This window comes from Ambystoma mexicanum, chromosome 5q, assembly GCF_040938575.1.
Source record: "Ambystoma mexicanum isolate Mex_15411 chromosome 5q, UKY_AmexF1_1, whole genome shotgun sequence".
Taxonomy (NCBI): Eukaryota; Metazoa; Chordata; class Amphibia; order Caudata; family Ambystomatidae; genus Ambystoma; species Ambystoma mexicanum.
The window spans coordinates 278,338,617-278,351,941 of NC_090933.1; the positions used below are offsets into that span (position 1 = coordinate 278,338,617).

At 46.3% G+C, this 13,325-nt stretch overlaps 1 protein-coding gene across 1 annotated transcript in view; it reads left to right on the plus strand.

Annotated features, from left to right (window-relative positions):
* RTTN (rotatin) overlaps positions 1-13,325 on the plus strand; it is a 2,784,523-nt gene that overhangs the window by 2,735,426 nt on the left and 35,772 nt on the right. Inside the window, exon 49 of the mRNA XM_069620779.1 lies at positions 11,445-11,514. Within this exon, the coding sequence (XP_069476880.1) occupies positions 11,445-11,514 (70 nt within the window). The remainder of the gene's footprint in view (positions 1-11,444; positions 11,515-13,325) is intronic.

The window sequence follows — 13,325 nt, forward strand, 5'->3', positions numbered from 1 at the left end:
GCCAAAACTACAAGCCAGGACCCCTCCTCTGGTCGAATTCGCTCTACAGAGCTACAGTGGGCCGGATAGCCAGTAAGGTCGGACTCTGCTTGGGTTTTAAGGAGCGCACCTTTTATTCATTGTTTTGCTCTGCTGCTGGTTTCTTCCCTGGGTGTCGGAGGACCCTCTGCTCTTACTACTTCTTGTTAGTCCGATAGTCGCTTCAGGAACCGTGAGCCTGCAGGAACCACCAGGAACGTCCGCCTCAGCTACAGCTCTCTCTCCGTTATAAGGTACTGTGCAAATCTGGTTGTCCGTTGCGTTCAGCCGCGGTGAAAGTGTTTGAAATCTTTCTCCAATCCGAGGGCTTGTCCTTCTCTTGTCTTTGAACTAATTTTTCTACCAACCATCCTCGTCCGGAATCTGTGCCACAAACTTTACCGCAAACTACCCTGAACTGTGTGATCTTGAGCAAAAGACTTTTGATCCATTGACTTTGGCCCTAAGACGTTTCTAGCTGATCTCCTCACTGTAGTCTCTCTTGTTCAATCGCCCTGAGTACCTACCTGTTGGTTTTGCCTAATTTCTAATAACTTTGTCTTTCCCTCCCTTTTAAATTGCTGGAGTGCCATTTTGCTCCCACTTCATTTTGTGAGCTTAACTTGTCTGGAATTTAAGGGAAGTGGTGTGGTGTATTTGTGATTGTGATTTTTAACTTGCTTATGATAGTGAAATGTTATACAACTGTTGAGTAAATAAATATATATTCTTTTACTTAGAAATCTTGAGTCAGTGTTTGCCTGAATCATACTAATTGCTGTCCTTTGTGTAACTATTTGTACTGCTCACTTACTGTATTGCTCTCCCCAAAGTGCACGGAACAAACATAAATCACCAATGCAATTACAGAGCAAATACTTTGAACGTAGACAGACGCAATAACTCACAGCCACGCATTCTTAGAAGATAATCAGCTCTTATACGGCTATTTATTCAAAACTTAGAAGTACATAGAAATAACTCACAAAAATAATATAGACATAAATCACAGAAGAAGTAAAGAATTCAAAAGGAAATACATCACCGTGAGCGTAACGGGATTCCTCATCTCGCCCAGAAGCGGCTGGAAGACCCCGGGAACAGCCAGGCCGAGAGCACCACAGCTCACAGGAGGGCCGGACGTAAGCGTCCTTCTCCGGCTAAAGTCTCACCTGACCACCTCTGGGCTTCCGCATATATACACACTCCACAAAGGGGAGTCAATTCTCGAACCTTCTGGAAATTGCACTTGCGCAGTTGAGGAACAGCCGTCGGTTGCCATCTGGGTCAATCGAGAGCTCCCCCCAAGAAGCGTAGTGCCTCCCTTCTCTAAAAACACGCTCCACGGAGAACAGTTGCAAACCATAACAAAGTTAGCTTTCCCAGCAGAAATGTCCTTGACCGCATACCAGGTTTGGAAAGCATGTTTTTCTCAACACCGTGATTCTAACACTCAGAAAAATGTGTGCAGCTTTTCACTGCGGCATGAAGTAAATATCCATTATGGCTCAGAGCGCTCCCAGAATGCATTGCGCACCAGCTCCATTTTAGTTCAAGCATAACACTCTTGAGATAAGTCTGGCTGCTCCGCTACTGCTACCACTATAACTGTGTAGTACAGGCTTGTACCAAAGGTGAAATTGTACTGTCACTTGTAGTCTTAATTGTGTGTGGTGTTCCCAAAGGGTACTGCATATAATTCTGCCTAACAGCGGCAGCAGGGCTTTTATAGTCCTCCATGCCCAACTACTAGTTCTCAATTGTTACCTAGTCTATGGCCCGCAGGGCGGCCATTTTAAGGGGTATTTCAAACCATTGAATCTCTATGGGAGCCCACTGTAATTTGGTACTGAGGAATGTGAGAACGCCGGGTTTGCCATGCTAGTACCCATCTAGGCCCCACAGTTCGGCACAAAGAACCTTTTCTGCCCTGAATACCTGATCTCAACCCTATGACCCTGGATGTGATCATGACAGATAAGGGAGCGCAATGCTATTTCTAGAGTAGAATACCAACAGGGACGGGGCATGATAACCTTGGGTCTCCAGTCGGCCGCCTCTCTAACAAGTAGCTGTGGTGAGTTCAGCAGCCGACAGCAGCTGCTGCAGGGTCATAATTTAAAGACAAGCACTGAATAACCTTCAATTGCTCCAGTTAGAGGAGCGTATACGCAGAATATTGAGCCACCTTGGGCTACATTAATTCTGTAAAACTTAAAGGAACAGAACACGGCATCCATTGCAGCTTTACCCTTTACATAAGTGCCTCGAGTGGTTACCATTTTACGAAGTATACAGTTCCGATACAAGGTCCAATGGTGAAGTACAATCTGCGCAGTGGGACCCTGACAGATGACGGTAGAGCACCAGAATGGGACAGATCCTATGTAGAAACAGTGCATCCATTGGAAAATCAGGCATCAAATACATATATGGAACATAAGGCTTCCAGTGCAAAAATACTGGTAAATGCCCAAGTTCATTCGGACGTATCCAACCAGGTTCAGGTATTGGTGGAAAAAGGTGGGGAGGCCCGCCTTGATGCATTTCTCTTCTGAAGCGGGGTTTAGAATATACTATAACCAACTCCAAAATGCACAAATAGAGGATTATTTTGGTAAAAGAAGACACAAAAGCATGGGCGAACTTGACTGGGCGGAGAGAGCGTTAAAAACACCATCCAGCAGATGCCTCCAGGTGGAGTTGGGGAAAACTGGCGCAGGGTGGGGAACTGTCATGAATGAAGACTCTAGGACCAGCAGCACTGTTGAGGATGGAACATAGCCAACAATGGAAGCACTAAGTCAGGACCATCGCTTACCAGTGAGTCTAAACTCAAAGGAACCAAATTATGGAAAAGAGGATCAAGAAATGCAGAACGGAGGGCCTGACAGCCATCATGCTAGTGAAGCAACACTCTCAGCATTAAACTTTGTTTTGAATTCGTTGGTCACAGTCTTTGGCTTACTGAAGACTGAGGTTCAATCCCATGCAGGAATCTTGTTAGAACTAACAAAAGAAACCGCAAACTGCGACAGTTAGATTGTGGGCATCAGAAATGCAATCAGCACATAACAGCATCAACTGTAAGTGACTTGAAGATGGAAGTCACGAAATAGGGATTGGACATCTCTGCAATTTTAGACTCCCTAAGCTCAGTGAGAGAGGAGGGTGCAGACTCACATTTATTGTTGAGGGAGCTTAGAAATCAACTCAGGGGAGCCCCACAGGAAAGATGGGAAACGAACCAAGGGAGTACAATATGAGCCTCCCATTTGATGACACCCCCTTTCAGAGTCGACTCTTGAATTACAAAGACTGGCTCAAGTAGTGCAGGAGAGGGATGGGGAGAGACAGAGCTTAGTCAGTCCAAAGGTCGGAGGCTCCTATTGAAGGAGCAGTTACTACGTGGACAGAAGCAGGCCAACAGAATCATCAGAGAAGAAGGAAAACGAAAAGAAAAGATGCCCGGAAAAAAAGGCAAAGCTTCTCATCACCAATAGCTAAGAAAGAACTTAAAAAACAAAAATCAAAAGCAGTAAAAAATAAGGAACACGGGATCAACATCATTTATTAAGGCTAATTCGGTACCCGCAGCAGAAGAGCTAATGCCTACAAGTCAGGGACCTAGTAAGGCCACTGGAACCTTAGACCCACGGAAACTTATTACCCCGGACCAATGGAGAGATAGCCCCCAGAAGCAAAAGTGGAAGTCTCAAGGAGGTCCATCAACATAAATAACTCAAGGAGTAGAGATTGTTTGAGTCAGCATTGGGCAGCAAACAGAACCAATACTCCAAGGATCAGTCCAGATTTATCAAATTCAAGACAACTCTTCAGCAGAGGGTTTGAATAAATCAAGCCATACCCCACGACCGCAGAATACAATCTCTTCCCAAGTAACCTTGCCAGTTAAGACGGTAACCTGGGTCCCTATTTTCCTACAGAGGAAAAACAACATACAGAAGTCTGTGATGAACTCTCAAATAATGACAGCCCCAGATGTGAAGGATGTGAAATAGCCCCAATCTTTTTAAAGAGAGGGAAAAAGACAAATGAGGAACTACTGGGGACAAGTATAGTGCCTACTAACTGTAAAGTACCACAAGCAAATCGGCCAAAAACCCTGATGGGGGCTCGGATTAATGGTGGCAGAGATACAATGGGGGCTGAGGTGCTAGCTGACCATGGATTAGCGAAGCAACAGGAAGATGACACTACACCAGATCTGCAGGCCTTGAGAAGGGAAAAAGCAGAGGAAATGTTATTTGACATTCCAAAACTGTTGCTTAGGACCTCAATGAAGGATACAAAGTACAAATCCCTCAATAGGGGAGTGATACTGTCAGTCTTTAAAATAATTTCGAACGCGAAGTGCACCCAAGTGTGCTGTTGTGCTGGTCCGGCTGCACGCTGCTCGTGGCTTTCTGACTGATCAAACCTGTGCAACGGCCTCCATCCCCAAGAGAAAGGAACAGCTTCTGCCGTAACGCGGCGGTCCCTGGGAGCGATTGACTGTGCAACTCACAGCTTAATTTTCAAGTAATAACTGGAACTTAACATTTACTTTATTTTGCTCTCATGTGAAACGCTCCGCAGACCTTCTTCACAACGTGTAATCCCTCTTGCTTCTCTTACTTTCAGCGCCTCCCCCTGGTCCAGCCCACCCTCTCCCAGAAAGCCTTCATCTTCCACGCGCACAAGCGCGCACGCGAAGTGCACCCAACTCTGCTGTTTGGATGTGCGGAGGGCACTCAAACTTTGGTCTTGTGTTTCCAAGTGAAAGCAGGCTGCATAGGCATATAAATATAAAGCTGTTGGGTCTGTTGGTTGGCGGTCGGGCGTATATTCAATATCAATGTTTGGTAAGCTACACCATACTTTAATATCATGACTTGTTTTTGTAATGCATACACTGTTTCCCTGAATTCAGTCTTGCCACCAACTTCTTTTGGTTAACCTGCACCCGTGACGCCATGTGTGTCGTTATGTATAAATGCTAATCGACCCATCTGGGCGATTGTGCAGTGATCGTTGCAGCCCCTCCTCTTGCTATACATTCCCTTGGTTGTCCTCAGCATACGTATTCTCTTGTAGAGTCCTCGGAGCGAATGAATCTACAGTCTGGTGGCTCTCTTCCTTCTGACTGAAAACTGTGTATGCTCATGCTGTCGTTCGCTTTTTTCTTTCCTACGCTTTAATCTTTTTTATAAAGCTGCTTGTTTCTAATTTAGCAAGCCCACATGGTATGATATGATGATATGATATGGCATTTATAACGCGCCTATACACAAGTGTTTCAAGGCTCGACGAGGCAAGGGAGGGGGAACAGAGGGAAGACAGAGACAACGATCTTACTAGGCCCAATGCCATTCAGATACCGCCAGTGCAAGGGAAGGGGGAAGGAGGAAAAGTGCGGGGGAGAGGGGACAGTGCAGTACATGGGATACATAGAATAAATAGAACAATAATAAAAAAATAAAATATGGCCAGTTGGTGGCAAGTGCAAGGGTAAGTGCAGACATCAGGTGTCTTAAGTGCTGGGAGGGGGACTGTAGGGATAGAGACAACAGTCCCCAAGTGCAGGGGTTGCCAGGGAGGCAATGCAGGTATGCAACTGGTGGGGAGGTGACCTGGGCCCTAGATCATAGGGTGACCAGTTAACCAGTGCAGTTTCAGTTAGGAATTCAGCAGGGGAGAGGAGGAGAGAAAGCAGAAGCAAAGAGGAAGGTTTTAAGGTGCTTCCGGAACCGGAGATGGTTCTCCTCAAGTTTCAGGGAGGCAGGGAGGCTGTTCCAGAGGGAGGCACCAGCTGAAGAAAGAGATCTACCACCAACTCTTTGCTTGGAGAAGCGACTGACCCTGAGGGAGGCGGATGAGCGGAGAGTTCAGGAAGGAAGATATTTAGGGAGAAAGAGTTGAAGGTATTGAGGCCCCAGACCCCAGAAGGCCTTGTGGACGATGCAGAGGATTTTGAACTTAATCCCCGGAGCCACTGGGAGCCAGTGCAGAGATTTCAGTCCTGAGAGATACGATTCCTGGGCTTGAGGCCAAGGACAAGTCTTGCAGTCCTGTTCTGGATAAATTGCCGAGGGTGGAGAGTAGAAGCAGGCAGATTTAGAAAGAGCCTGTTGCAGTAGTCCAGCCTAGAGAGAACCAGAGCCCTAGAGACAGTGGGCCTCATTACGAGGCTTGCGCTCCCATAATGAAGGGGGCCGGTACGGGACTGGCCCCCTTCATTACGGGAGCGTGTATTATGAGGTTCCCTTTGCGGGACCCGGATCCGACGTCTGGTAAAACCAGACGTCTTTTCCGGGTCCCGCGAGGGGAAGAGGGAGGCAACAACGGGACACTTGTAATGTGTCCGTTGTTACCTCCCTCCCCATTCCCATTGAGCCCTATGGGGGCTCAAATGGGAATGGGGAATTGTTCCTGCAAGGAGGACTTACCGGGTCCTTCTATTTTGGAATGACCCAGTAAGTCCCCATTGCAGGAACCCGGTAATGGAGCCCGGTTTGGAGGCAGCCATGGAGCTGAGAGCTCCATGGCTGCCTCCAAACTCGTAATGAGGCCCGGTGAGCTTCTGGGGGAAGGAGAGGAAAGGAAGAATACCTCTGAGGAGATGCAGCTGGTAGTGTGACTTCTTAGTGACGTCAGAGATGTGAGGGGAGAAGGAGAGTGTGGAGTCAAAGATGACACCAAGGTTTTTTGCCTTGCAGGTGGCAAACATCGAATTAAGCTAAAGCACTTCCATTGTGCAGTTTGGTAGGCTAAAGTTTATTACAGAATACGATTTGTGTTGTTAAAGCAAATTGAAAGCAAAGTTCTAATTGAATCTGCTGACAGGCAATCTAGCCAGTGTACTCTACTGCGATTGTATCGCGGGCGATGTCCGATAGACCAAATATGTCAGGAGGTCTAAGAAGTGGACGTCAGCGAGCAGTATTGTCTAAATCTCCTTTTATGTCAACTCAAGTTCCCATATTGTCCACCAATACTACTTCAGACACCACTCAACATTCTGATTCCATTCTTGGCAACACTGGTGTGTGCTCCAGGGGCTCACCAGCCCTTTTGAACACACCCTTTCACTTGCAACCCAACGGCATTATTGCCACTCCTAGTTTTACTCATGCACAAGTTCACAGCGTATTCACTTTCAATCGTGATGCTTCTACATTTTCTCTTCATGATTGTGAGGGTGGAGTGGACAGTGCGGGTGCCGGCCCGCTTAAAGGTGCAGCCTGGGAACATACCGTAACACCTAGTCTGCATGGTGCGGTGACGGCAGGGCAGGATCCACTCTTGCCGCACCCATGGCGAACGGCTACACCTGCTGCGGCAACGGCAAGACAGGATCCGCCCTTGCCGCGGCGACAGGCTAAGAGAGGACCGCCCTCCTGCTCCAATGGGGTCCGGTGGCATGCAGGAAGGGTTAATGCCCCACACCCTGTGCGCCGGACTGACGTCAGAGGCGGAGCGGTCCCTCGACTTGTCAACTCGCCACAAACCCCATGGCCCTGTACCTCACAAGCTCCGCCGGCAGGCACGTTCTCCATGGCCGTCGCGGCTCTGGGACAGAGACACCATGAAAGGGGGCGGACCTGGAGGCATGTCGGAGGTGGGAGGGGAAGGACTCTCGGCAGCCCACAGCAGTCCTTGAACAGTGACGTGAGCGGGAGGGAGCTGCAAGAGCAATGTTGCCCGAATGGACACTGGAGAGGTTCTGCCCCAAGAACTGGGAAAGCTGGAGAGGGGGTGGGGACGGCAACTCCTCTTCTCACGATTGGCTTCTATAGACAGCGGCCTATCAGGGTGGGGAAGACAAGGCCCGGTTCTGATTAGTGGGGGCATAAGCCTATCACAAGGTATATAAGGGGTAACATGAATTCTCCTGTGTTGATTGTTTTCAGAATCCCAGAGAGGAGAGAGTAAGTGGATGGTGGGCCTATCCGGGCTCGAGTGAGTAGAAGGAGACTTCAGAGGAACAGCCTATCTCCAAGACTTTGAGGATAGTGAAGAAACCGCCTCCAAGCACATTATAGTTTGTTAAAAAGGACAAAGACTACAGGAACCTTAAGGAATTAAAGTATTGTTTAAAGCATCAATACCGCCTCCTGTCCTGATTTCTACAATGATGGATGCAACATTAATTTTCCCTTTGTAGTTGATCAGTGTCATACGCTTTCTCGTTCCAACTTGCTCACATAGGAAACTCAAACTATACGTAGTCTCAATCACTTTGTGTCAGATGTCTCCAGTCTGGCACCAGCGATTATGGAGGAACTGGGAAAACGATTTAGGCTTTCATTGGGACCATGCACACCTAATTTATTTCCTTGTGACAACATCGACGACGTGCATCTATTTTCCCCTGTCGTCACTTCACACAATAAGTAGTGGCACACAGAACAATAACCACCATTATCATCAACGTACTCAACACATCGCAATCTAACGCGCCCTTGTCCGTTAATAACTTATGTGTTACTAGGGCTCACACGTCTCCTACCAATGACTCTTTTTCTAAATTCAAGAACAAAAATCAGCTACACCGTTCGCCCTCTCATGCCAACTCCAATGGAATGCCCTTCCCTAACTCAGCTACACCTCATGCTCATCAATCTACACCCCAGAAAGATTTATTTCAATTCTCTGCTTCCTCTGAAACATACTCATTTCCAGTGTTATCAAGAATACTAAACCTTTTAGATAAGGGACATGACCTCACCCACATACAGATTCGCCATATGCAATCCATTCTATCTGAAGTCTTGAATAAGCTGAATCGGCTAGAAGGATTCATGTGTGCTTGTGAAAAATGTCTGCCACCTCAACCTGTTGACATTGGCAGCGTTTCAGGTGTCAGACTTGTTTCTATGGTCGCGCAAAAACTCTACCTACACGTTCACGGAACATACCAACTCAAACTGATGCCCCCACTTCAACCCATGTGTTGTAGAAACCTTCATACGCCTCTGTTGTCTGTAATGCTGATCCCCTGTCTGATGCCATTTGTCCTTGAAACCTAAGGGAACTGTGGGACTGCATTAACATTAATGAAAAAAAGATCACTGATCTCCATCATGGCCACTTCAACCAGGACACAACATCCACTACAGGGACCTGCGACCTTAATAGCTACCATCAAACGCAGGCTGACTCTGAGTTGGCCTGAATGATCCAAACAGTCCACCTCCCTTAGTAGATCTCATCATTGATACTGACAAAGCCACCAACTCGGAGACAGGCGGGTGTAGGAAGGAACTTGTCCCCCTCATACAGTTACTCATCTTCTCACTTCTTACAAAGCAAACAAAAGAGGGTGGAAACATGTACTGCTAAGAGATAAGCCATCAAAGTCAACTCCTTTAATAAAAAAACCTAAAAATCAGCCTAATACCAAGATGACTGCACATAGTTCTAATATGAAAAACATGTTTAACCTTCCTGTGGTAGATGAAATTTTGGATTTGCAACAGCTGAATGAAGAAAGTAAATCGCTCATACAAGTTTTGAATTCTCCTGTGGTATTCCCAGTGACACGCTCAAAAAGAAAAAGAAAGAAAAGGGCAAAAAATCAAAAGAAATCACTAATGAAAGAACTCAATCTCCAAAGATGAAAACAATTGGCTCGCTTCAAGATCCTGCTCCTCTTTTGATGGACGATGGAGCCATCAAACAAACACAGCTATCGAGCTTTTACTCTGTAATAGCCATAAAAACATCTCATCAGTCATCTGCTCCTGCCAAGACACCTTCGGCCTCTGAAAATCAGGAAATCAAGGACCCCAACGCGAGCATTGTTGCCCAACCTCAAGCAGCAGTTGATCCATCTGGTGCTGTGGAGGGACCTCCTGCACCACTTAAGTTGGCAGCAAATGACATTCTCAGCAATTCCACCACACCTTGTGACAATGTGTTGATCCATGAAATTACTGACAAAACCGCCACCATTATGGGGTGGACGAGTGATCCGTTGATCAATGGGGTCTCTCGCCTTGATCGCTCTTTTATGCTAAAATTGCTTAATCAGATTCCCACTTTAAGAATTCTTCAGTCCGATGATATTGATTGGATTAATTTGGCCACACTAAACAACCAAAGAATGATATGCCAACTCCACTCTAGGATAATCCTAAAACTCATTTGGGACCACTGTGACAATCTTACTTTATTGGGCAGTCACATCTCTCTTTTAGAATCAGAAGCTCATTCTTTTATCGAGTTTCAACCTCCTGCCCCGACCTAGTCAATACCGTAGGTCCAATCACTCAGGAGTCCCAGACCCTCAATCCAGCTTTTATTTTACAGGTTCTAAAAAAGGTGTGACTGGTCACCCCAGCGGTGGGCTGGCCATTTTTTTACACAATCATCTTAAAGCAGGCGCCAAGTTAATTTCTTCCTCTGATGCATTGTTGGCTGTTGAATTTTCTTCAGATAGTCTTCTGTCTAATTCAATCTTACTCGTTTGTCTCTATTGGAATCCTGCAAGGCTATTCTTGTTCAGTACGGAGTGGTCAGAGACCACGTCCCAGAACTCACCCCAAACTCCTCTTTGCTCTCAACTGAAGTGGAAGAGGCAGACGGATTCAAAGGGCTCGACTTGGCGTTGTCTGAGCGCTGTTTGCATGTACCCTTCTTGTCGAAGAAATAGTCTGTTCCAGGAGGTCACCACTATGCCCTGCGAATGATAACAAAGGGTGTCAGGGGCGAGCCTCCTGGAATCAGCCTGATAGCAGGGAAAAAGCCAGGCAGGCACAAAAAACCCTGCAGAATGACAGCACCGGTGGGCTGAATTAGCAGAGGTCAGTCTGTGGCTGTGGACCGTTGCAGGTGAGGGCAATAGGCCTGTGGTGTGGCACTGCAATTGTCCTCCTTCATGTGACCAGGATAAATCATCCCCTTAACAATCCCAGGCTCAACATCCACTGTCTAAGGGCGGCTTGTGGCCCGAGGCTTTGCTGTGTTGTTTCATAGAACGAGATGGGTACTTCATCACATTGTGTGTAGTAGTGTAGTATATGGAATGGGAGTTGGCTATAATTTAAGGTCTCAAATGTTAATGTAAGTATCATAATTGGCCATCCTTTTGAACTGTTAAATGGGTTGCTTCCTTGTCCAAGCAAGCAGAGGACTATCTGCCAATAAAAGGTGCACATCCACAACACAAAGCCACCTGTCAACAATACGGTTGTTTTTAGCTCTTCCCTTAATTTGAGGAAATCTTCTTGCAGAATCAGTGGGGCCCTCAAATAGCCTGCATGATGATTCCTATTGTTGACTTGTCGGTCAAAGCTGTTTGCAGGATTTGTCATGGTCACCCAGCTTTGTGTCTGGTTAACTTTGTGGCCCCAATGTCTTGATGCTTAATATCAGGTGAAATTGTAATAAATCGTTGTACTGTATTCTCTATTTTGCCACAGGCGAAAGTGATTTTGAAAAATTCCCCAGCTAAAAGGAGAGTGGATGAAGCAATCTCATTGTTGAAGAAGAGTAAGTTTCCCTTTTTTAAGCAATTAACGTTAACTACCTTGTAAGTTACTGTATGACACTATTGTTGTATGTGCCATGCATAAATGCTTTCACTGCTTTCTAGTTCTAATGGATTCCATCCTCCCACAGTTTCTTCATCTTAGATTTGTCTTCTCCAGTGCCACTTCCTTCGTTAACTTTATTAGCGGCTAGGGACTCCTTGTGTTCCCCGTCAGTGCCATTTGACACCCATGATGTTCGATGTGACGTCCGTGGCAGTATATATGGAGCAAACAGCTTCCCATGGCCTCGTATACTTTTTATCTAATGGAGTGTGTCCTCCTGCAGATTCATCGTCTTTGATATATCCATATCCTATTTTTCAGTATCTGAAAAACTTTTTGACAGAAGAAGGCGCTGTGTGGCATTGAGTCAATGTCACTAGATGGTTACCTTTCCTACATCCAGACGTGACCTCGATGACAGTTTGAATACCATGCACAGCACCCGTTGTCTCGGTTCTGTTTTCCGCATGCACATCATGCCCTCGGAACGGTTCGACTTGCCACATCAAATCTACGAGTAAAGTTTTTTTTTTTTTTTTGAACCATGTGAATTTTCATGGTGTCAATACCGAAGACAGGCTTTAAGAGGTGTGTGGACGGTGCCTCAAAGATGTCGATCACTTACCTGCACAGAAATTGTCTCTGGTGCCTCGGCAAATAACACAGTCATTGAGTGGGCTCCTGCCAGTCAATGACCAGTAAGGCCTTTAAAGAGGCAAGGTCGAAACTCACCCTAGGTTGGTTGATTTTAAAGTCTCCATAGTCTACTCCTTCAAAGAGAAAATCTTCCAAAGGAAGAAGTTCTACCTGAGACAAGTCTTCAGAAAGGTCCAAGAAACACTCTCCCCCCACTCTTCTTCATCATCATGAAAGAAGTAAAATAAACTAACCCATCGCTCCTCAACTACTGACTCCTTGCCCGACAAGCGTCAAGTACATATTCTTGATAAGACGGCCTCAGCGGGCGAATGGGTAAATGTTCTGTCAATAAATGATGGATGTATTCTCGAAAGCGGACCCTCCTGGTCTCTTGAAATAGCTGAAGAATGCTAACGATCCCACTGCGTCTACCAAGACTGGCAGGCAATCAAATAAGACTTGAGTGCCCAAAAGCCTGGGGCAGAATAGCACGCGGATGTTGTCTCGAGTAGCGTCAATGGTATCAATCACGGAGACAACATTGAAGCCAAACGGTCCTCTAGCATCCTTGTCAACGAAGTCGGAAGGGCCTTTCGACGTCTATCTCAGATCCAACTTTGAGTTTCAAACCGCAGTTGAAATAAGATTTCTTGAAATCTTTATCTGTTTCCATGAAAGACGAGGAGGAAGACGACATTATCCGTTTTCGGGTATGAACGTTTTGGAACAACCAATGTACCTGATCAATCTTGTTTACAGGACCTGGCTGCTTGTTTGGAAGAAGCCGGTGGTTTTGATACCTCCCCTGAGGTTGAATTCGACAATCCAGATGTGAATGCACACCCTAATGCGGCCTATAGAACGATCATGAACAGGGTAATTGAATATTTGTGCTGGGTTGTCCTGCAAAGGACGTAACTCAGGATGAACTTGCAGATATCCTGGATAAAGGTCCCCCTAAAGAGCCTGTGATGCCCTTTCATTCAGCTTTAAAAAAAAAAAAACTATTCAAGCGAACTGGCGGCAGACTGACACCACTCCTGCTGCAAACAAGAAGTTGTTGAAGATATCCAGACCTCCTCGGGCCCTGACTTTCTTTCAAGGCAACCTACACCAGAACATTTGGTG